Source organism: Heterobasidion irregulare, assembly GCF_000320585.1.
Source record: "Heterobasidion irregulare TC 32-1 unplaced genomic scaffold scaffold_02, whole genome shotgun sequence".
Classification (NCBI taxonomy): Eukaryota; Fungi; Basidiomycota; class Agaricomycetes; order Russulales; family Bondarzewiaceae; genus Heterobasidion; species Heterobasidion irregulare.
This window is the reverse complement of record NW_009258198.1, coordinates 2603676-2625600: the sequence shown is the minus strand read 5'-3', so window position 1 is coordinate 2625600 and position 21925 is coordinate 2603676. Positions and strand designations below refer to the sequence as shown.

Genomic DNA, 21925 nt, shown 5'->3' with positions numbered 1-21925 from the left:
CACGACGGACGAAGCCGTCCCCGGCAGCGGCATACCCAAGCCAATCGCCCCTGGCAAAGGTCCTGTCTCGGCAAGGGCGGCAGATGATGAGGCGGTCGCTGTCGCTGGCGTCGGGGCCGTCGTGGTGGTAGGTCGCTGTTGGAGTTGGGTCGAGATCTACAGAGAGCGGAGAGTGACACCTGGAGCAAAGCTTGACCTGCTGCGGGGGAAGGTCGAGCTGTGGAGAGAGAGAGAGGTGGGATATATTTTCCGAAGGCATTTGGGGAGGGGTGGAGGGAGGGGGAGAGAGATGTCAGAGGGGGCTGGGGTGTGAGAGCGTAGACAGGTCGTCGGGGGAGGGCACGTGGTATCAAGGCCGAACTTCGCGCGGGCTCCTTTATGTCTGTTCTGAGCCCGAGCAAGCGCTTCCGACGTGGTGGTGAAAATAACATCGCCTGGATGGCGCTCTCGCACAGACCAGGTCCCTCACAGCTGCCCTCACAGCTCCAACCCTGCCCTCCCCGTGACTCTCCCTCCTCGTCCCCTCTCGCGAACACATCCCCGCTTCTCGTCACTCACCTGTCTCCCCGCGGACAGACGCCCAGGGCTCACGCCCACCCACGTCCGTCCGTGCCCCTGACCCCGACTCGTCCATCTCGATCCACCCGTCTACAGTCGCTCTTGTTAACGCATGGCTGTCCCCATCCATCTCCAGAACGCGTCTGCTCGAGCTAATTAGCTTTTCCTCGTGCCCTTCAGCGCTTACTCGAGATCATCAAAGATCTCGCTTAGCGCCCAATCCCCTCCCAACCAGATCGCCCGATGCACCCACGCTCTTCCCCGCGACTTCATCCTGTGCGCCCCGACCGCCCACAACTTATGACCGACCCTTTGGACGCCCGACAAAGCCTGGCCTCACAGAGTGGCAACCTGCGAACTGAGACCGCTGGATGGTCGACCCGTACTCTATGTCGCCCGCCCGCGCACAATCTCCACTGGCGTCTCAGCGAAGCAATTGCTCACCCTGACTCGCATGTCTTTGTCTTGACTGTGACCCAACGGTACTCCTCGGCCTCCCACACGAATCCCCGATCTTTTGTTCTGCGGAAACGAGATCATCGGCGGAGACTCCCATCTTCAGTTCCCCCGCTCGCCGACGCGCGCCTGCATCCTACACATCCGCATTTTGATGATCTCATCTCTGTGCCCTGAAACACCGAATATCGCCCTCCACAGCCTTTCATCGGGCGGCGCCTATCTCTGCGCGGCCCCAGAATCGCGGCTGCATCTGGCTTGCATCCTCCTCCATCCTCCTGCTCGCTGTCCGCAGGGCTCTAACTTACGTTCGTTGCGCGTCACCGCCCTCCCCGGCAACTAGTTGCTCACTCTCGACGTCCGCGCCATGTCTCGTTCGGCGACTTAAATGCAGTTATGTAACTCTCGTGTAGCACGCGCGGACCCAGATGAACGACCACAAGCCACTGAACCCTGACCCAATCATGTCTTGCCTCCCGCTCTCACAACAACAACTATCAGTTCTGAGTGCTGCGCAGGCCCTGGCGCTTTCAACCCCGAGCATTGTTCCACTTCTCGCCCGAGTTGTCCGGCTCAGCTCTGATGCCTATCTCGGCCTCAACTGCTACGCAGCGCCTGCAGTTCCCTCCGGCGTCTAATTCGTGTACATTCCTACAAGCGCCCATCAGCGGGCGCTTCATTTCCTACTGGCACAGATCCTTGACTATTCTCGATCACCGGCGTCGCCATCCTCACCAGGACCCTCTTGAACTATATGGATCGCACCGCACCCGGGAAATGATATCGAGATTGAGGATTGGACCCGACAGGATCATTTCGATACGAATGTACGGCGCAACGTATTGATAGTACACCTGACGAGCGCCTGTAGCACTCCCACAGCACTCCCGCCTTCACATCTTTTGTAGGATGTAACCTGCTGAGCAATGCGCGATTGACCACAACAAGTAGAATGTACTTCATCTAGTCATTTCAACGTCGTGATGATGCCCAAATGCAAGCTTGTCTAGATCGTATACTCATATATTCGTAGTCGCGGCGTCTAAGTAATCGAAAGAAACCCCAAGGCAGCGATATCACCTCGCCGCTGCCCTTATACGTCTCCATCATCATTCATCTACCAGACAAGACCCCCCAGGGCGACCGGATGGCGGCCAGGGCCCTGTCCCCAGCTCACTTCTCGACTGGATGCAGACCCTTTTCTCCCTCGCCGGGACTGGCGTCGTCTGTGACCTCACCCGACAGCGTCCCCTCCTCTGGCTCCCGCTTCTCGTCTCTGTCAAGATCCGCCCCATCGACTGGCGCTGTTGGAGTAACGGCAGCGGCACCTTCCTCCAGGTCTTTCCGCGCCCCACTCTGGATCGTGGTGCGTTTCAGCGAGTATGCTCGAATGAAGAGCACTAAGCGCCGAAGAACCGACGAAAAAAAAAAACGTCAACGCCAAGTCTTTCTCATCTCGCCTTCTATCTCTCCCTCATCGATAATTGGCGAGTAGTAGATTCGAGCGACGACACGTACCGAGGATGAATCCGAGGCCGACGATCGGCGCGTTGACGATCCAGATCGTGCTGATAGCCTTCGTGTATGCGTGGATAATCTGCTGGCGTGCCGGTTCCTGTTCGCAGACGCCCAAGCCCAACGACGGGGGTGAGTATCTCAGTTTAGCCGAGATCCCCCACGTAAACAGCGACAATGACAGTAAAGAAGAAGGGTGGGGGGGAGACAGGTAGACGCACAGGGATGTTCTTCAGCTGTCGCACGCTCTCGCTGAGCGCCGCGGGAGAGGTGTCGAAACTGACGTTCGGGAGTTTGGCGACTTTCTGCCTGAGCACGCCCGAGTAGATCGCCTGGCCGATCGACGTCCCGATGGTTCCGCCCAGCGTCCTGGGGCGCGGGTGAAAAGTGATGAGATGAAGCTTGCGCGATAGATGGATCAGGCCGCAAGCCTGCGGGCGTACCTTAGGAAACCGTAGGTTGCCGTAGAGGTAGCCATGTCCTTCAGAGGCATCGCAGCTTGCAGGCCGATGAGGGGTGTCTGCGCGGCAAATATTATCAGTCGAAAGAGGTCATGGGCGACGAGATGGGACGTAAGTGTACCTGGAATAGACAGCCGATCCCCAACGAGGTGACGAAGGGGTAAAGGACCTTCTCGGCTCTTGATTTCACGGTGAGTCCCCGGATGAGGTTCAAAAAAATGGTGCACGTACGTCGACGAAGTGTCATCCAACTGCGTCATCAAGCCCCACCCGAGGACCATGACCGCCCATGCAAACCACATGATCGGCCTATAGCTTCCTGTTCGAGTGACGACTTGGCCGGAACACGCAGAGAACAGAGCACTTCCCAGAGAGAACGGAAGCATCCTGTGAGTATAATGTATGTCAGTGGCATTGTACGTGCATGGGCGCGGCATCTGATGTTTTTACCTGACACCTGCTCCTGTAGCCGATGAGCCCAAGACTTGAAAGTAGAGTGGTAGATAATAAGCGCCTGATATACGATTACAGTCAGTTTGCATTCGAAACAGTTCGGAGCAATCTGCGTATTCACCGCCAAAGAATGCGATTGCGTGCAAAAGATTAGATGTCAAGATGATCGCTGTAGTCCTTGTCTGAAAAAAGCTTTGAGAATATGAATCGACATAAAGTTAACAAACACATTTACCCTGAATAAACGCGGGGGTATGATAGGTGATCTATTCGTGTAAACTTCGTTGATACCGGCCAAGAGCAAGAGCACGCCTCCAACAACGAGCAAAGCTATTGTCTCTGCCGAAGACCCTACAAACGGTCAATCAATATGTTGATCACCGACGCACTGCATAATTAGCACTCACAATTTGTTTCGCCGCTGTTGAAACCAATAAGTAGGCAAACAACGCCGCCTACCATAAGCAGTAAACCAGCGAAGTCAAATTGTTGAATATGTTGCCGCAGGCTCATGCCGTGGTGTGGATTTAGATTAAGGAAAAAGAATAAGATAGCGCTCGCAATGCCACCCGTCGGTCTGAGGATTGTACCAGAATGTAAGCTTGATATGCAATAATGACCAAGTTGAGGTGATCCCTACAAATTTATGAAGAAACACCTTGCTCACAGTATCGGCATCGAATAGTAAGCTGAGCATGTATACAACTCACCATCTCCACGAGACATGGTCTGTAAAGACCCCTCCAAGAAGGGGACCTATCACACTGGCCAAAAAATGGAGATTGATGATGAATTATTAGTTTCTACAGCGGCTGCGCACACCTTGCTATACCCCATGTTGCACCCAAGGCGCCTCCATATTTTCCACGGCTAATAATAGTCTGTAAGCTCTTTTCATGACGTAAAATGGCTACATGGCTCACTCCTCGAGAGACACGATGTCAGATATGGTGATCTGGACTAGTTGAATGATACCGCCGCCTCCAATGCCTTGAACGGCGCGACAAACAATCAACCACGTCATATTTTGAGCAGCTCCACATAATGCGGATCCAATCTTCATAGCCGTAAGAGTGAGATACAAAGCCCTATGACTCACTGATGCCTTACCAAGAAAATGCCAATAGAAGAATATAATACTGGTTTGCGGCCTGAGAACGAGATCAGTAGATGTCGCTGCAAATTTAGCAAGAGACAGACCGGTCAGATCTGATAGCTTTCCATACAACGGGGCGAGCGCCGCGGCCGCTAGGAGGTACGCGCTAGAAGACACAGAAAACAGGTAAGCAGGGGAACGAACGTGCACTCAAGGTGTGACTTGCCTCCCGACCCAGCTATAATTTTTCCCACCACCTAGACGCTCAACAATGGTGGGAAGAGCAGTTGCAACGATTGTCTGACATCGGCGAACATATGCTATCGAACATATAAGCATTGTGACAATCAACATACCTGATCCAATGCAGCCAAGAACGTGCAAGCCATTAAACCAAGAAATACGATCCAAAGGCGATTTTTGGGAAGAACATGCTCCTCGTTAGCTTTCCACGAAGCGCCAGCCTTGCGCTTCCTATCTATATGCTCGCCGGCAGCAATCTCTGTGGCCGGTACAGCAGCTTGGACAGAGTCTGACATGACGTCGCTCGATCGCCGTGTCGTTGATGGGCAGATGCCAAAGAGCTGGACAACTGTCCTTTGCAATGAAAGTCCAGGGGAAATGGACTTCGGGTGAGAGATACGCAACGGAAGAGTCGAGCGGGGGAAAGAACAAGTCCAAACCCACTCGCAGCATATTTATTTTTGAACATACTACAGGTCTTGCCGCAATGCCGGCCTCTTTCCCCAACTCTGTCAGCACATTTGCAAATTCTGCTTTGGCTGCCCGGCCGACTATCGGCACAGAAGACGTGTTAGAGTTTTGATGCCATAATCTGGCAGCCGAAAAGCTTTGAATTTGAAGGGAAGACGCCAAAAAGCGCCCAATTTACACCAAATAACTAAATTGCTCGATCAGCATCTCTCATTACAGCAGATATCCGGCTCGATGACGCCATTCCGAAACATACGGCGGCTCACGATGCTCTCGTCGGCCGTGGAGACAGCCCATACATCGTAGAATACGGAACGGAACATAAAGAGGAAGTGAAGTCACACGAGGCGCATACTGTATATCGACCATCAGAAGACCTCTGGCTAACTACCGAGCATGTCCCTCGGCTTCATGGCTCCATAGGACCATTTAGCTGCCCGATCATCGATATCGAGCGAGACGACTCATATTTTGATACATGAGGAAGCAATGAGGTCCCCGCTCCGTCGTTGACTGCCATCCAAGTGTCTTGAGGAGCAGATTTGGAAGAACATCTAGATTGCGAGAATTCCATAGATATCATCTCGATGTTGATGGTCCGATATCGTGCACAAAAGAGAACATCAGCTACAGCGACTCAGCTGGCCTGCGGCAGTTGAAGGAGACAAATGTTCGGCGTCTGCCACTGCTGACAAATACTTTCCCAGCACTCCTCGTAGAGCTTTCCTTCGAGTTCTGCGCTAACGACCTCTCCATCGTCTTCATCGCGTTCATCTTGCATCTCCCCTTCTCTTCTCCCTTCCATCCCTTAGACTTCTGCCATGACTGAGATCCCCACTTTCAAACTTGTCCTCGGTAAGCTTCATCCTCGCTTTGCTACGCTGATAGGTCTCTCAACAATATGCTTTTTTTTCACTGATCGATGCTGTGATATCATGACCATCATATCACTCATTTCACGCTCTCTCGCACATCGTTTGCTTCATAAGTCGGTGATGGAGGTACTGGAAAAACCACCTTCGTCAAGGTAAACATGATGCGAATCCGAACTTTCTCATGATCAAATCCTGATCTATCTTTCTTCCTGCAAGCGCCACTTGACTGGTGAATTCGAGAAAAAATACATCGGTAAGTCTTGCATATATCTCACGCGAATATCCTATCCTCTCAGTAGTTGGTTGCTCACACTGCACCTGGAATACCTAATAGCCACTCTCGGTGTCGAGGTCCACCCTCTTTCCTTCTCAACCAACTACGGCACCATCTGCTTCAATGTGTGGGATACCGCTGGTCAGGAAAAGTTCGGTGGTCTCCGCGATGGCTACTATATTCAGGGTCAATGCGGCATTATCATGTTCGACGTCACGTCCCGCATCACCTACAAGAACGTCCCAAATTGGCATCGTGATCTCGAGCGGGTGTGTGAGAACATCCCCATCGTATTGTGCGGTAACAAGGTCGACGTCAAGGTATGCAATCATTGAAGAGCTGTAATCCACACATCTGACACCACACATCTTGGTTTTTTACTCTGCGATCATCAGGAGCGAAAAGTGAAGACTGCTCAAGTCACTTTCCACCGAAAGAAGAGCATCCAGTACTTCGAAATCTCCGCCAAATCTAACTACAACTTCGAAAAGCCCTTCCTCTGGTTGGGAAGGAAGCTTGTCGGGTAAGTTTTGGTCAATCATACCAATGATACGCACGCGTCTGAATGTATCTTCAAGTAACCCGACTCTGGATTTCGTGGCTGCGCCTGCTCTTGCTCCTGCTGAGGTTGAGGTTGACCCTGCACTCATGGAGCAGTACAGACAGGAGATGGCGCAGGTAAGTACATCATGTTTGGGGCCCGCCTTTGATCCTCACTCCCTTCTTTTCCTAGGCTGAGGCCGTTCCTCTTCCTGAGGAAGATGACGACTTGTAACTGTTTTCGAATCGCTATTCACGACTGTCCTCCCTCCGTATCACGCCACCAGTACTGTTTCAAATATCAACCTTTCCCCGTATCAATGTTTTCTTCTCTCCTAGTCTGTCGAGGTTGTAGTGTTCTGTAGCCTGTTTGCTCGCATGTATGGTGTGTGATGGGCTCGTTCATGAACGAAGCCCATGTATGCTGCTAGGGTGTATACATACGACTAGGCAAATTCAAGCAGAATACATATCAGTGTGCTTTCAGGATAAACTGCACTTCAATATATCCGTCAGTTGCGCCGTTCGCCGTGACGCGCTCGCCTAGGCCGAATTTTCGTGTCAGCGGCATTCATAACTCCTGTGCGATACTTATACTGTACAAATCGGGTGCCAGTTACTACCCACAACACTTCCGCTACCTCTCGGCTTTTGACTTCATGGCATACTGAGAAATCCATGGGTCTTGAAGCATCTTTACCGGCAGGAAATACGTCGCTTCCCGTGTCCACACCTCCACTGCCAAATGCACCTGTCATAGGCCATAATGGGTCTCTTCTTTCGAGTATCTTCGGAGACAAGTAATTACTGTTTCAAATCTTCTCTCGTCGTGGTTTATGGCTGATCACCCACTACTGTGAAGTAAAGCCCGTACTTTCAAGCTGGCTTTGGCCTCATGGTGCATACCATTCCAATCGCCTCTTTCTGTGCAGCATGTGCTAAACCGACCATGACACGCAGGGAGTGGGCGTTGGCCTAACCATTCTTAAGCAAGGTCTCACCCTATCGTCAATCGCTTTGCGCAGGCGCCTTCTCGTGTCGCTGGAGATCAATAACAAAGACCGCTCGTACGAATGGTTCCTTACGTGGCTGGCGAACCAGAACCAGGCTGGCGCAATAAAGAAGGGTAGAAATTGGATGCGGAGTCATCAATTGAGTGTAGAGACTGCGTATGAGCAAAGGAAGAATGGTAGCTCGGAGGCGTTCTTCAAGCTTGTCGCGGGCCCAGGCGTACATTGGTTGCGTTATCAAGGAGCATGGATGCAGGTACGCTCTTTCTCCATCTATATGCCATTCCCAAAACTCAATACGTCGTAAAGATGAAACGGGAGCGCGAAACACGCTCCATGCAGCTCATGTCTGGTGTGCCATGGGAGACTGTGACATTGACCGCGCTTTCGCGGGATCGAGGCCTATTTCCAACGCTCCTCTCTGAAGCTCGGGACTTGGCTATGAAGAATCAAGAGGGAAAACTCGTCATACACACCGCATGGGGGACAGAATGGCGACCATTTGGTTTGCCTCGGCGGAAGAGGCCCTTGGGCAGTGTAGTGCTGCAGGAGGGTGTCGGAGAAAAAGTCGAACAGGATGTCAAAGCCTTCTTGCAGAGAAGAGAATGGTATGCCGATCGAGGTAAATCTGGATTTACCGTCTGATCGTAACAAGACAGGCTAACAATTGGCCCCCAGGTATACCCTATCGCAGGGGCTATCTTCTGCACGGCCCACCTGGCTCCGGAAAATCATCTTTCATTCAAGCACTCGCGGGATCGTTGGGCTACGATATATGCCTCCTTAATCTATCTGAACGCGGTTTGACGGATGACAAGCTGAATCACCTAATGTCGAATGCGCCGGAGAGGAGTTTTATACTCATTGAAGATGTTGATGCTGCGTTTAACAAACGAGTGCAGACTAGTGAAGACGGGTAAGCGATAGCCAATATTATCAGACCGTCAGATGCTCAGAAACTATATTTGCTCAGATATCAGTCCTCTGTAACGTTCTCCGGCTTCCTCAACGCACTCGATGGGGTAGCTTCTGGCGAAGAGCGTGTCATTTTTCTGACCACCAACCATATCGAAAAATTGGATGCTGCCCTCATCCGTCCTGGGCGGGTGGACCTCGAGACCCTGATTGACGACGCTAATCCACGACAAGCTAAGACTCTATTCATGCGGTTCTACGGAGGCACGCAGGGCGAAAAGTGGGACACTGACCTACCAGCTAGTCAGCTAGATGTCCTGGGTGATGAGCTGAAAGAGATAATAAGTAGCGAGATGAGGGCGGGGCGAAGGGTGAGTATGGCTGCCTTGCAGGGATTGTTCATTAGAAACCCCCCAAAGGAGGCTGTCTTGAGAACAATAGAACTTTTTGTATCTTGAGGATACAATCGTTTTCGATAATAGTGAAAACATCCGGAATGGCATGGGTCGGTATCAGAATATTGTCTTCCGCTTCCGACCTGTGTATTTTGAATCGCGAGGCACGTCCTCTTTCCCGCGCCTCCGGTACAACTGCGATGGCATAGGTATTTGTTTGCAGGTGGGATACTGAAGGTCAAACACACCTCTTTTTTCTTTAGTATCCATTCTTTGCCTAACACTTTTTTCGTCTTTCCGCTCTTCGCCCTTTTCATCTCCCTCTGCCGTCTCTTCTCAAACTTCGCTTTTGAATCATCTTCCTCGCCCACACCATCTCCAACATCAAGTCCCTTCGGTACCTGTGAAGCCCCTCCGCCTCCAACAAACAAACATAGGAATACCTTCCTGGCTTTCTTTGAGTTGGGATAATCAACCACGACACCACCGCCGAAACCAGCTTTTTGGGCGATGGAAGTGATCAATTGCACTTGATCATCGGAGGTAGGGTAAAACTGAAGCACGGCACGGGAAGGATTGCGTAGAGCGGAGTGTAGGGTCGTGAAAAAGCGCGTTAATCGATGCGGGGGAGATGATGTTGGGTGTGATGTCTCCGCATTCAAGAGCCATTGGATGACTGATATACTATATTCTCCTTCAATCCAGGTCAAACTAAAAGCACGATAGGCTGCATACCTGATGGCGCCGTCAAAGCTACCTGGGCGAAATCCAAAGCCCTGTCCAATGTCTTGTAGGAACAGGTCCCCTTCGACTTCTCGCTCGAGCGCGATTTCTTCGAGGGCAAAGTCACATCGATGCCTCGCACGAATTCGTAAGGTTCTTACCTAGCATGCTTGGGGCGATATCAACTCCGGTCCAGATATACCCTTCCTCGTCTAGGATCTCTCCTGAAAGGCCAGAGCCACAGCCGATGTCCAGGAGGAAAGCTGGCTCATCCGGCGGAAGATTGAGCAGTTCAAGTGCACGATATGTCATGTCAGCTTGAATTTGTTGGACACGGGTACTGGAAGGTCACACTGAACATATTACACATGGATATTGTGGATGCTCAGGCGCACTTATTGGTGTACTTTTTGGCCTCTGTGTCACCATAATACTATAACCCGGACATGACTGCATGAGTATATGTGAGATCTACGATGAAGATGAAGCGCACAATCTCTGGCGGTGCTTGCAGTTCGGGCCTAGACATATTCCCACAATTCGAATGGACGGACGATAAGGTGTTGTGTTGTGTATCGAGAGGTGTTCTGCTGACCTTCGCAGCAAAATGAGAACTGGAAAGGGCTAGGCCCTGGTGTGACATGATGTGACTCCTCCCCAGATGCTTGTCACACTCAGATGCAGTATTCCCCCACAGCGATGGCGACCACCAGCAAACAGTACAAAGCCATCGGCGAGGACCTCTGGAAGGGGCGCACAGAAAAGATCGTGCGTATTATTCCCCACTCTGTTCAATTGCTCGCCTTCCTCCTTACCCTGTACCTGACTAGAACAGAATGCAGAGCTTTTCGCCATGACATACGGCGCTCTCGTTGTTCAGCTGATCCAAGACTATGAGGACTACGGCGAGGTCAACAAGCAGCTTGAAAAGATGGGATACAATATTGGCACGAGGTTGATCGAGGACTTCTTGGCGAGGAGCAATATTGGACGATGCGCAGATTTCAGGGAGACTGGAGAAGTTGTCGCGAAGGTCTGCCTGTCACCTTCAGCTTCTCAACCTTGGTTCTGAAAGGATGCATGCTGTTGTTTGGGATTAGGTAGGGTTCAAATCGTTCCTGAACATTACCCCGACCGTGACACATTCCGCACCACCACCACCACCGACATCCCCCAACCGGTCCAGCGTGCCGTCAGCACAATCAACAGCTTCGAATCCATCATTCACTTTGACGTTCGACGAGAATCCTCTAGCAGAGTTCGTGGAGCTGCCGGAGGAGGCTCTGGAAGGAGGCCTATGGTTCAGCAATGTTCTATGCGGAGTGCTGAGAGGGTCTTTAGAGATGGTATGCTCATATGCTTCATATATACATGATAGACGAGTAATATCAGCGCAACTTTCAGATCCAGATGCAGGTGCAGGCAGAGTTTGTATCAGACGTGCTGAAAGGAGATGAAAGCACAGAAATTCGTGTGAGACTCGTGAAATATCTGGAGGAGGAGGTCCCTGTCGGCGAAGATTAGATGGAATAACATGTTGTATAATTATAATGTTTTGGCAAAGTCTATACCCGCATAGTCTTCTCAATGGGGGCTCCTAAGAGTTGTCGACAGTAGATTCACAACGTACATAGACGCGATCTGTACTACTAGCGATGCCTCTCGACCCTGTTGAGCTTCCTCGCTGTGGCCGCGTTGTTCTGGGTGTTCTGCCCTCTGACCGTAAGACCCATAGCATGCCTCTTCCCCACGTAACTGCCGATCATACGCTGATGCGCGATGTTCTCCCGCATCTCCCTCTTCAGGTCCGATTCGATCTTGACATTCCTGAGCTGGTCACCTCCTCCTCGTGGGCTGTACTTCACTGAGCCGGAAGGCACGTTCAATGCGAGCATAGTAGCAGCGCCAGGGAGCTTCGCGAAAGCCGTAGATGCTGGTGGAGGCGTAAAGCCAACGGTAGCGAGGGGAGCGCGAGGTATTGATGGTGCAGTCGCAGGAGAAGAGAGAAAAGCAGTGAGGGAAGTGACTTGGTGTGCGCTGAGTTGCTTGACTTTACAAGTGTCATGGATTTGTAGGCGGGCGCACAGACGGTGGGCTGTTTTGTGACCTACGCCGTAAAAATGCGTCAAGGCATACTGGAGATTAAATTCGGGTCAATTCTCCTGGAGAAGAGAGTGAAAGAGAGCATACTCGGGCCAACTGGTGGTCAGGCAACTGCACCCCGAGGACGTGCACCATGGTTAACGAGGGAAAGTGGGTGTTCAAACTCCGATGTCTTGACTTGACTTCATAGTAATCCGTCACTGCGTCACTTCCCTTTCTCAATCTCTTCTACCGCTTGCATGTCTACGAACAAAGCTGAAGGCCGTCGCGAGGATGCTCTCGCAAAACAACGGAATCAAGCACGCGAGGAGTATGAGCGACAAAAGCAGCAGCTCATCAATGAGACAGAAAAGGCTCGGCCCTCCAACGCTCGGTTCATCGGGCAGAATGACTCTATGGAAGACTCTCTAAAGAAGAGTACAGTTGGTCTTGTCCGGTTGGAGGACTTCCAGCAGAGGAGGAAGGAGCTTGAGGAGGCAAAGGCTCGTGAAGCTGCGAGGACTGATGATCTCAAGTAAGTTATATCGAAGTCCGTTCGCCTCTGCCATCTTGAGTGTACCGCGTTGTTTGGCACGGATGACTTACTGGACGTGGAGAATCTGTTTAGGGAAGACCAGAAGAAGGTGAAGAAACGCAAGAAGGCCGCGAAGGCTACTTTATCCTTTGCTCTCGACGACGAGGGCGGTGAGGAAGAGGGTTCTGGATCGTCCACTCCAAACCTAGAGCTCAATGGGGAGAAACCTGCGAAGCGAGCTAAATTCCGCAAAAATCCCAACGTGGACACCTCATTCTTGCCTGACAGAGAGCGTGAAGAGGCCGAGCGGCGTGAAAGGGAAGAGCTAAGGCAGGAGTGGATAAGAAGGCAAGAGGAGATGAAGCAAGAGGAGATAGAGGTCACGTACTCCTACTGGGATGGAAGCGGACACAGGAAGAGTGTCATAGTGAGCTTTAAGTTTGAAACTTTTGCATTTTGCGCGAGGTTGACAATCCAGTTTCACACATGCACTTCGCTTCCATCTCCTGCCAGTGCAAAAAGGGAGATGATATTGGAACTTTCTTGGAGAAATGTAGACAGCAGTTTCCCGAGCTGCGCTCTGTTAGTGTGGACAACTTGATGTACATCAAGGTGTGTATATCCTCTTTGATATCAAAGGAGCATTTCATTTATCTGGGTCACGGCAATCTAGGAGGACTTGATCATCCCACAGGTGAGTTTGAACTTTCCACACCCGAGAACACAAGCGACAACTTGAATTTTAGCACCACACATTTTACGACTTCATCATCAACAAGGCACGAGGGAAATCTGGCCCTCTGTTCAACTTCGATGTGCACGACGACGTCCGTCTACTCGCAGATGCGACCAAAGAGAAGGACGAGTCTCACGCCGGGAAGGTCGTTGAGAGGAGCTGGTATCAACGAAATAAACATATATTTCCGGCTTCTCGATGGGAGGTAAGCCTTTGCACTATTTTAGTGAGACCGATTGTTCAATGTCTACATGTCCATCTTAGGTGTTCGACCCGGAGAAAACCTATGGTAAATATACTATAGCATAGTGATAGAGTTGTGACCTGTTTTGATTCAATCGCATGATATGCATCGGGTTCTCTCGAATTGTGTGTATCATTAGCTTCTTGAACACTTATGCAAACGACGAACCTATACATATGAAGCTTTACTTCGCGCATACTCAAGGTCAAAAAATGACAAAAGAGATGCCAGGACCGTGGATTGAACACGGGACCTCCAGAAGGCGAATCACTTCAGTCTGTTGCTCTCCCAGCTGAGCTATCCCGGCATTGAACATAGAGCCACATTGGTTTTCAAGAGAACACATAAATTATCATCTTTGACTAGTGAACCAATAATAAAATATACTTGTCGAGTCAATAAGCTAGAAACGAGACCATCGACAGGGCTACTATAGTATGTGCTCAGCACTCAGTTGCATGAGGTGGAGACATCCGGTGTCTGAGTGAGAATCACTTGCTCATATCGCAAAGTCAGACAAAACATACATGTGTCACGATGGAAAGGCCTACCTCTGCGAAAGTCACGATGAAAAGAGTCATCAAGCAACTATAGCACGTTCAGCTCGGAATTCTTGGGCGCTTTCTGACAGACTAAAGCGGAGGGAATATTGAGTGCGTTCCATGGATGTTCGTAGAAAGCTACGGCGTTCGCGATGAGCCTGTCGCGGTTCGTGATGCCTGCAGAATTCGCAAAATCAATCATAGCGTCGGCATTGTCCTGTAAATATCATGATAAGCACACGAACCAATCAGCAAAGAGCAGGATACTCACCTGTTGCGCGCATGGATCGCCAGCGAGCAAGGCATTGATACTACGTTCGCCGGCCAACTGCACGCATGGATCGTTCGTCAGAATGTCGCCACCGCTTGCGAGCTGAAGGACAAGAGTAAATTGTATGCATACAACGAGATATTGGAGACACACGCAAATATCTTTCCATTTCTGGGCCATATCGGGAAGGTCTGCCTGAGCGATGGGTTTGGACTTGCGCCTGCGCGTATGACGGTAACTAGGCAGGCGCATGGAGGAAGTTTTAGACAACAGTTGGCACGCGACGGTGCGAGATCTGTTGGCGGTTGTGGTTGAATTTGCTCCAGGCATGTGGACTGAACCACGAGTACCCGTCCTAATGGCATGTTTGGATATTGTGGCATTTGTGGCATTGAAGGCCGTGTACGAAGTGTTAAATGGGTCAAATAGGGCGATAGTAGACATCACGCTACACGACATTGATAGAATGGTCAGAACGCGATACGAAAGAAATAGAGACAAAAACGCACGAAGGGTGGAAAACATTGATTAGCATGGCACTCGTGATCGCTGCAAAGGTGAGGAAATGCAATTCTTTGGAGGGAAACATCGGGATAGACGGTGGCTTGAACGGAGAAAGAGAAAGTTGAACTGAGCTCTGAACAGATGAGAAAAGCTCGCTTTTATACACGAGCGCTCTGCAAAACTTCATGCACCGCGACGGGGCTCGAAAGCTGCCCCGAAGCCCTCGACAAACAATAGCAATCTTGCCTGGCCCACTGCCACATACACTGCTGTGCTGTGAAAACAACTACAATGTGATTAAATAGTCAGAAACATGCGTCAGATTGAAGGTATGATACGCTTACTATCTAGCTGGTGGTAGGGTTGATTGTTGGTCACTGACACAGTTGATCTTGCTACATACCTTTGAAGGGGAGATCAGGGATCGACCTTTGTATAGATGGCTCTCGTTTTAGAAGATCGTGGCGAGATGCAAGACGAAAAGAGTTGTTCAAGCGTTTTAACTAAAGATACTTCACGAGAATAACACTGAAAGATCAAAGCACAGATCTATTCCCTGGGGATGAAAGGACTGCGGCGATGAGTAGGTGCGACAATGACCTGCGGCAAACTCTGTGCCATCTCCTTCGTTCCAGCCGGGAAAGGCAGATTGTCAATTCCCTTTGGCAACACCTTTTCATATAAGCCTTTCGCTTGGTTGGCGCTGGAGAGGCTGACCATCTTCTTCTTGGCGTCGCGGACCATCACATGAGCATCGTCGATACCAGGGACACAACCACGAACAAAGATCAGGTCAAGAGCGGTGTCGACACGGATGACAGCCAAATTTTGCGTCGTGTTCCTTGTGCCGCCCATTCGACCTGCCATCTTTTTACCTGGCCACACTCTACCAGGGTCCTGTGTCGAGATGAGAGGGAAGTGTCATCACTCATAGGATGGGGACACTCACCTGGTGAGCACCAGTTGAACCTGCAGAGCGATGTGATGCGGAGACACCATGACTAGCACGTAGACCCTTGAAGTTCCAACGCTTCATCGTTCCCTGGAATCCCTTTCCGATTCTGTAGAACATGATCAATGAGCTGGGGCGCCATATCTGCTCCCAGAAAGCCTTACGAGTTTGCGATGACATCCACAAACTGGCCAGGTACGAAATGTACGGCGGATAATGTGGTCCCTTTTCGTGAACGAATAAACAAACGCCTACACAATATATAGCTAGACATACCGACTGGGATATGAGCATCCGGAGTGACTGGAAACTCCTTCACAATCCTCTTCGGAGGGACCCCAGCTTTTTTGAAATGACCCAACATCTGTTTTGTCGTGGTCTTAGCAGGCCTGTCCGAAGCTGCGATTTGAACAGCATGGTATTCCGATTCGTCTTTCCGCACGGTCGTGACGTTCGCCGTCACTTGGCAATCTTCCAGCTGCAGCACAATGAGCTCTCGTCCGAGTACAAATGTATGAACGCCGTACCTGGAGTACGGTGACTGGGAAGCGGGCACCCTGCTCATCCCACATGGCGGTCATTCCACGTTTGCGCGCGATGACACCAGTCCGAATCGAGTTCGGTGTCCATTTTGCAGCAACGGCCGTGTTGTTAGCGACCGCAGTCGCGTTATTAGTGACGGAAGAGTGTAGATGTCTGCACGAAAAGAATGTTGGCCGCTGAGCGACAGCCCAAAACCTGAGCATGGCGTTTGAAGAGCGAACGAGAGCGGATACAGGAAAGGAAATCGGTACCGGTGGCGGACTTCCAGCTGCTTCTTCAACACCTCCTAGGAGAGGCGACGCGGTTATCCGTAAAATTCTCTTGCCCAGTACTGTCAAATGGAATGGATTCTTGGCCTACGAGTACTAAGGCGCGCACCGCGGATCAAAAGAGAAAGGGCAAACAAAAAAGGACCACTAAAGGCTTTCCACTGCACTTCGAAGCAGGTGCGGTGACTGCTGCTACTCTCCAACAAAACGACGGCCGTTTGGTATGGGCATCTGTTTCAAAGAATATTAAGGGTACCGTCTGAGATTCATTGCTGGTTATCCAATTTTTTTATTGACATCGAGGTAGGTCGTAAACTCGTACCCAGGGGTAATGGCGTAAACGCATTCCCCGTAACCCGTTCGCCGTTGTTGCCTAAATCGCCCATAACTAAGTATCAGTTATACGAACAAGGCGTAATCATTTTTTTTCAATCATCCTTAACCATTAATTAATTCTTCTCTAGGTCCATTTCCTCAGAACATGCCATCCCGACGTAGACATACCATCAGACCTCATCAGGGACGAAATTGTCGCGGACACACAAGAATCAGCCCGTCTCGAAATCTTCGACCCTTTTCTTGGTAACAACATTGATTCCGCTCATTGGGCTTTTGGCCCCGAGAAGTCCTCCTTTCTGGCATTCCCGATGGGCGAAACGACATCCGAACTGAGTGAACATCTCTCTTTTTAGTCCATGTCAAACGGACAACTGAAGAGTACGATAGATATATCACCCATCCGCTTCCCAAAGGAAGGCAACGTTGTATTTAGGCCCTTTGCGTATCCGATCGAGTCGTTTACAACGCCAATTCGCCAAATAGTCTCCTCGCCCTCAGAGGATCTCCGAAGTAAGTCGCTCTCAAGTCCCACGGTTCTCTGCTCATCTCTTTGATAGACCCATTTCTGGCTGTCAGAACGTTCACATCAACTACCTTCTATAATTTGGAGCAAGTCACAGATGAATCACTTTCTCCTGTGCCCCAGATCACACAACTGGCTTGCTTCGGGCGGGCCGAATTAGGGGATAGGCAGGCAACCGATGTTGCACTGTCCTCTCCACACAAGACCGCAATGCTTGTGAATGACCTTGGTGCTATGTGCAGGTACAAAATCGATGATGTGCCCAAGCTGTGTGTCCTTTCCCATTCAATCATCGAGTCTTTACTCAGTCACATGCAGCGACATTGTACGACAAGGGAACGATCCAGCGTCTGAGAATGACTTCTTTTGGAGCCTTGCGCTTGGTGATGATACAAACACGTGCTTTATTTCGTCCAGCACAGCACTCAGGAAGACTGACTTTCGCGTAAGCTTGTGGAAAATCTCTACACCATACACATATTGATTGAAGGTCCAGGCCAGGGACGCTGATCTTTCGATGTTCTCGACAGCATTTCCTAAGGACTTAATCACATCCATTGAACGGGTTCAGCGTGACGGCTTGATGCGCATTTGTACAACTCGCGAAATCCTTTGCCTAGATGAACGATATCCTGGGAAGCCTGTGCTGGCCTTCAAACACAGTCGACAGTTCGATCGCACTCTTCAAGCTCGCACCCTTGAGGTTCAATCTGGTGAGTGGACCATAGCATACTTGACTTTCATCTCTCTCTAATTGTTTCGCACACCCCTCAGCGTTGCTTACGATCCTCACCTCCCGGAAGAATGGCCTCATGACCGTCTATGATGTTTCTCGGGAGACTAGCGGTCTCACACATACCTATGCTTCGCCATATTCCCTGCCAATGCCCATGGGACCTATGGAGCAACACGCCGGGTATGTCTTTGTACAGCCACCGGATGGAAGCGGACGAGAAAGCATGTCGATGTTCCAATTATCAAGCCACGGGAGTGTGCACCAACTTGACTTCCTCTTTTCTGCGGATGATTCTGGTCCGAAAGATGCCATGGATGGCTTCGCTGTAATAGAGTGGAGCGAGGAGGTCGAAGAGTTGGGTGCGAAAGCTAAACTAATGCGGACTGAAGCTGGTCCCTTGGGCTCTCGAAACGTCAAAGATATTGATCTGCGTCCTGCATACAAAAGTAAAATGTCTTTCTGCACTCGCAATATTCATGAGTATTAACGGCGTTTCCTGTAGAGCTTTTCGGGCACCAGCACGCCGGAGGAGGCATTTTTCCCAAGATCAGCGCGGAAGCTTTCTATGAAACGCTCGATAAGATGCCGACCTTCTGGCAGGACTCTGACGAGCCCATCGAGCATATGCTGACAACGTGAGTGTTTATTCAAGATTACGCTGGTTAGCACCAACTCTGTCCTCTGCTCCCATTTAGCTTCGACATTGCATTTCGATCGGGCAATGAACCCAGCGACCCTGGTCGAGCTGATTTTCTCACCCAAAGCGCGTTCAGCACGACGAGAGGATATCGGGCGTTCGTACAAGATCGCATACCTCTGAGGAAGCTGGCACAACAGGTTCCATGGCATCGCGATATCACTCCTTTTCTTCAACGGTTCGTGCCGGAAATGGAAGAATTATCCCATCGGGCAGACGATAGTCTTCGAGGGTATGACCTCGCGCCGAGCGACGAGCGTCCAGGCCTCTCACTGCGCAGAGAGTCCGAAGCGCGCGAGCAGCTGACGTTAGACCTGGCGCTTTCGACGGACATCTTCTCAGTCCAGCCGTTTTCAAAGCAGCATGCTCTCGACCCGTTCGACGAGGCTATCGAGACAATGTCACGTGCTACGGAGGCGATATCGCTCACGGACACTGCGGACTTGCCCCAAGTGCATTTTGGCTACCTCAACCCCGTGCCCCAAGCTAACCATTATACGAGACTCGATAACGGCCCCGAAGAACCGTCTCAAGGCGCGCGCGCACCGCTTGGGGTCCGTTTACTTCTTAAGGAGTGGGATGTGGGAGCCGACCCAAATGCCTATGTTTATCATGACCCCTACGGCACCGAAATCCTCGATGGGGGTGATATCCGGCGCGCGGCTCCTGTGCTACTACCCCCGATCCCGAGACAGCAGCCTCAATCGCAACGGCCCCCAATGGTCGTTCCCACCATCGCCGCTGGCCCCCCTATCGTCTCCCGTATAGGGACGGATAACCGTACGAGGCAAGGGGGTTTCGCCCATTCTCAAGGTGCGAACCCAGCCTTGCGCGACGTGATGCAGGAGAGTCAGGACAGTGGGTTCGGTGGCTCCCAGGAGTTTGTGACGAATACGCAGATCGTGCCAGGGCCGTTTGGGGCTCGACAGACGGCGGGAAAGAAGAAAGTCGGGAAGAAAAGGATCGGTGGATTCTGAGATAGCTATGCGTATGTGTAGGATGTAGAGTACCGTTACAGAAATTGTATGGGTTGTTGTGCGCTCGGGCGAACGCGTCGGTGAGATAGCCGGTAAAGGAAGGAAGGGGGCACGCCGACACTTGACGGTACTTGGCGGCCCCGCGGCTTCTCTCCCCATTGCCATCTCCTCGCCATTCATGCCTCTTTCTCTCCTCTTCTCCCCGACACAACTATCACTCTGAAACTACAACTCGTCGCGTGCTCGTGCAACACGCACGGTAACGCACTCCAGCTCGGCCAGAGTCCCACACAACCACTCTATGGATGGACACAGGTGCCGCCTCCGAATGGAGAACAACACGCGTGAAATCGGGCTGACCCTCTATGCGTTCCAGGCCATTTAACTCCCTGTTCGACTCCGCTAATATATATGAGTCCCTCCGACGTACGAGCCTCGCCTAACCATGCCGTGTTTTTGTTCAAAAGGGAATCCTCACGCGTCTACCCCCAGGTAATAAGGCAGTCGTATGCGCCATCTCGGCCAGTTACATATCCACGTTTGCTGGATATCCGGTGGGCGCAACGTTCTTATTCTGGGCACGACACCTTGCTTATCCGCGATTCGCGAACCTCTGTAGCTGGACTCGCTTAAATCAAGACTCCAGACTGTTAAAACCCCCATCTCCGTCCCGACCCTCGCTGTTTTAGTCTACCGTGAGGAGGGCATCATCGGGTTTTATCGTGGGCTATGGATCCCCCTCATGACCATATCTTTCGTTCGTGCGTACACATTCGCATGATTGTCTACTGTGATGACTCGAACATTCGAATGATCAGGTGCTGCGTCGTTTACGATATATAACCGCACGAAAGAGTATTTCCGGGATCGCAATCTACTGAGTCACGATGACTTAATGGATGCTGCAGCTGTAGGAGGCTGCAGCGGGGCTATGGCTGGCTCGTTAATATCTTTTGGGAGTGCTCGTAGGTACTTATCGTTGCCTCCTGAGACTTGCATTGACTTTCTCTCTCTATATCTCCTTCTTTAGCCTTCGAGCTTGTCAAGGTTTTCACCTTCCCCATCCGACTCAAAGTTTGGTTGCTTGACTGAAATATGCATGTAGATCCGTCGTCAGCTGGAGTTCACAATCGCCAGCAAGAGGGGCATACATCTAACGAAGCCTCCAAGTACACTCTCAGCTGTACGCGATATTGTCAAAACGAGTGGAGTGTTAGGTCTTTATGCCGGGTTTCGGCTCCATTTTGGTACGAGCGCTGTAGCTTCGTCTATGTACTTGACGCCAACGTCCAGTACAGTTAGGGATACGGCCGGCACAGCCTTGTATTTCCTCGAGTATGATGGCATGCGGCATCTCTTGGGGCGTACATCGTCTGGAGAACAAGGTCCAACTCCATCATGGCTCCCCATACATGCCTCGCTGGTGCCCTTCGTCTGTGGTTCCCTTTCGGGGGTCACTTCTTGGGCCCTAATATATCCTCTCGATGTGTGAGTAACCATTCCTACCCTAACGTGCATTTCTCACGCATATACAGCGTAAAAACCAAGGTCCAACAACGTGTTTTAGCGGGTGAGCAGTATCGAGGAATAGGGGAGACTTTCCATCGCCTTATTAGAGGTGAGCTCACAGTCCACTGCATTTCTCCCGTCTCTCATTCGCGGTATAGGCCCGGATCCCGAACACCCAAAACCTCTACTTGCGGGCCTTGCTAGAATATACCGTGGTCTCGGCGTCAGCGCTCTTCGCAGTGTCACTACTCATGGACTGCTTTGGACATTCTTCGACCTCGTCTCGAATTACATCGACCGGCTGCCCGAACAGGCAGACTGAACTTTCCCGTCGCTCTCCCAAGAATCTTACATACGAAATCTCCGGCGTTTCATCTCGTCGCCGTCACTCACAAACGCCGCATTTATCTATAGATATGTTCATTGTGCACTGTAGCAAAACGCTTGACGTGATAATATATTCCAGATCTCTGATGCTCCT

The 21925-nt window shown here is 51.0% G+C and overlaps 13 protein-coding genes across 13 annotated transcripts; 8 read left to right on the top strand and 5 right to left on the bottom strand.

The window, feature by feature from the left end:
* Window positions 1-378: 378 nt before the first annotated feature.
* On the top strand, window positions 379-1652 carry HETIRDRAFT_100401 (uncharacterized protein; the record flags this gene model as incomplete). Its single annotated transcript, XM_009544542.1, has 5 exons — window positions 379-699; window positions 772-1182; window positions 1254-1301; window positions 1358-1372; window positions 1428-1652. The coding sequence occupies 5 exons, from the start codon at window positions 379-381 to the stop codon at window positions 1650-1652; spliced, it is 1020 nt and encodes a 339-aa protein (XP_009542837.1).
* Window positions 1653-2187: 535 nt separating this feature from the next.
* Window positions 2188-5078, bottom strand: HETIRDRAFT_122247 (MFS amino acid permease; the record flags this gene model as incomplete). The annotated part of the gene is made up of 16 exons (XM_009544541.1): window positions 2188-2414; window positions 2533-2629; window positions 2751-2898; window positions 2973-3049; window positions 3112-3169; window positions 3222-3377; window positions 3441-3504; window positions 3565-3625; window positions 3679-3794; window positions 3851-4020; window positions 4084-4101; window positions 4154-4207; window positions 4266-4313; window positions 4367-4705; window positions 4766-4839; window positions 4896-5078. The coding sequence occupies 16 exons, from the start codon at window positions 5076-5078 to the stop codon at window positions 2188-2190; spliced, it is 1890 nt and encodes a 629-aa protein (XP_009542836.1).
* A 940-nt stretch (window positions 5079-6018) lies between these two features.
* On the top strand, window positions 6019-7425 carry HETIRDRAFT_407831 (uncharacterized protein). Its single transcript, XM_009544540.1, has 7 exons — window positions 6019-6108; window positions 6243-6280; window positions 6345-6381; window positions 6463-6722; window positions 6798-6925; window positions 6981-7080; window positions 7136-7425. The coding sequence occupies exons 1-7, from the start codon at window positions 6075-6077 to the stop codon at window positions 7175-7177; spliced, it is 639 nt and encodes a 212-aa protein (XP_009542835.1). The 5' UTR covers window positions 6019-6074; the 3' UTR covers window positions 7178-7425.
* Window positions 7426-7585: 160 nt separating this feature from the next.
* HETIRDRAFT_60257 (AAA+-type ATPase) lies at window positions 7586-9339 on the top strand. The gene is made up of 6 exons (XM_009543540.1): window positions 7586-7742; window positions 7810-7840; window positions 7903-8208; window positions 8262-8574; window positions 8631-8868; window positions 8926-9339. The coding sequence occupies exons 1-6, from the start codon at window positions 7621-7623 to the stop codon at window positions 9323-9325; spliced, it is 1410 nt and encodes a 469-aa protein (XP_009541835.1). The 5' UTR covers window positions 7586-7620; the 3' UTR covers window positions 9326-9339.
* Window positions 9340-9379: 40 nt separating this feature from the next.
* HETIRDRAFT_310923 (uncharacterized protein) lies at window positions 9380-10514 on the bottom strand (the record flags this gene model as incomplete). Its single annotated transcript, XM_009544539.1, has 6 exons — window positions 9380-9457; window positions 9511-9946; window positions 9998-10094; window positions 10147-10325; window positions 10381-10418; window positions 10479-10514. The coding sequence occupies 6 exons, from the start codon at window positions 10512-10514 to the stop codon at window positions 9380-9382; spliced, it is 864 nt and encodes a 287-aa protein (XP_009542834.1).
* A 170-nt stretch (window positions 10515-10684) lies between these two features.
* Window positions 10685-11509, top strand: HETIRDRAFT_311061 (uncharacterized protein; the record flags this gene model as incomplete). Its single annotated transcript, XM_009544538.1, has 4 exons — window positions 10685-10753; window positions 10821-11018; window positions 11086-11331; window positions 11390-11509. 4 exons carry the CDS (start codon window positions 10685-10687, stop codon window positions 11507-11509), a joined length of 633 nt encoding a protein of 210 aa, XP_009542833.1.
* Window positions 11510-11634: 125 nt separating this feature from the next.
* Window positions 11635-12223, bottom strand: HETIRDRAFT_415020 (uncharacterized protein; the record flags this gene model as incomplete). Its single annotated transcript, XM_009544537.1, has 2 exons — window positions 11635-12120; window positions 12176-12223. The coding sequence occupies 2 exons, from the start codon at window positions 12221-12223 to the stop codon at window positions 11635-11637; spliced, it is 534 nt and encodes a 177-aa protein (XP_009542832.1).
* A 104-nt stretch (window positions 12224-12327) lies between these two features.
* HETIRDRAFT_310203 (uncharacterized protein) lies at window positions 12328-13647 on the top strand (the record flags this gene model as incomplete). The annotated part of the gene is made up of 6 exons (XM_009544536.1): window positions 12328-12602; window positions 12696-13029; window positions 13116-13214; window positions 13276-13296; window positions 13349-13543; window positions 13603-13647. The coding sequence occupies 6 exons, from the start codon at window positions 12328-12330 to the stop codon at window positions 13645-13647; spliced, it is 969 nt and encodes a 322-aa protein (XP_009542831.1).
* A 523-nt stretch (window positions 13648-14170) lies between these two features.
* Window positions 14171-15086, bottom strand: HETIRDRAFT_311480 (uncharacterized protein; the record flags this gene model as incomplete). The annotated part of the gene is made up of 4 exons (XM_009544535.1): window positions 14171-14341; window positions 14396-14497; window positions 14549-14843; window positions 14905-15086. The coding sequence occupies 4 exons, from the start codon at window positions 15084-15086 to the stop codon at window positions 14171-14173; spliced, it is 750 nt and encodes a 249-aa protein (XP_009542830.1).
* Window positions 15087-15448: 362 nt separating this feature from the next.
* HETIRDRAFT_309387 (uncharacterized protein) lies at window positions 15449-16597 on the bottom strand (the record flags this gene model as incomplete). Its single annotated transcript, XM_009544534.1, has 5 exons — window positions 15449-15796; window positions 15849-15960; window positions 16016-16076; window positions 16128-16329; window positions 16379-16597. The coding sequence occupies 5 exons, from the start codon at window positions 16595-16597 to the stop codon at window positions 15449-15451; spliced, it is 942 nt and encodes a 313-aa protein (XP_009542829.1).
* Window positions 16598-16737: 140 nt separating this feature from the next.
* On the top strand, window positions 16738-17556 carry HETIRDRAFT_311448 (uncharacterized protein; the record flags this gene model as incomplete). Its single annotated transcript, XM_009544533.1, has 4 exons — window positions 16738-16920; window positions 16967-17077; window positions 17128-17335; window positions 17390-17556. The coding sequence occupies 4 exons, from the start codon at window positions 16738-16740 to the stop codon at window positions 17554-17556; spliced, it is 669 nt and encodes a 222-aa protein (XP_009542828.1).
* Window positions 17557-18042: 486 nt separating this feature from the next.
* HETIRDRAFT_310014 (uncharacterized protein) lies at window positions 18043-19935 on the top strand (the record flags this gene model as incomplete). Its single annotated transcript, XM_009544532.1, has 5 exons — window positions 18043-18238; window positions 18300-18673; window positions 18781-18896; window positions 18957-19720; window positions 19784-19935. 5 exons carry the CDS (start codon window positions 18043-18045, stop codon window positions 19933-19935), a joined length of 1602 nt encoding a protein of 533 aa, XP_009542827.1.
* A 192-nt stretch (window positions 19936-20127) lies between these two features.
* Window positions 20128-21915, top strand: HETIRDRAFT_32058 (mitochondrial carrier protein). Its single transcript, XM_009543440.1, has 10 exons — window positions 20128-20250; window positions 20312-20361; window positions 20428-20489; window positions 20555-20696; window positions 20754-20900; window positions 20966-20982; window positions 21041-21182; window positions 21234-21423; window positions 21471-21553; window positions 21603-21915. The coding sequence occupies exons 1-10, from the start codon at window positions 20237-20239 to the stop codon at window positions 21764-21766; spliced, it is 1011 nt and encodes a 336-aa protein (XP_009541735.1). The 5' UTR covers window positions 20128-20236; the 3' UTR covers window positions 21767-21915.
* The last annotated feature ends 10 nt before the right edge of the window (window positions 21916-21925 follow it).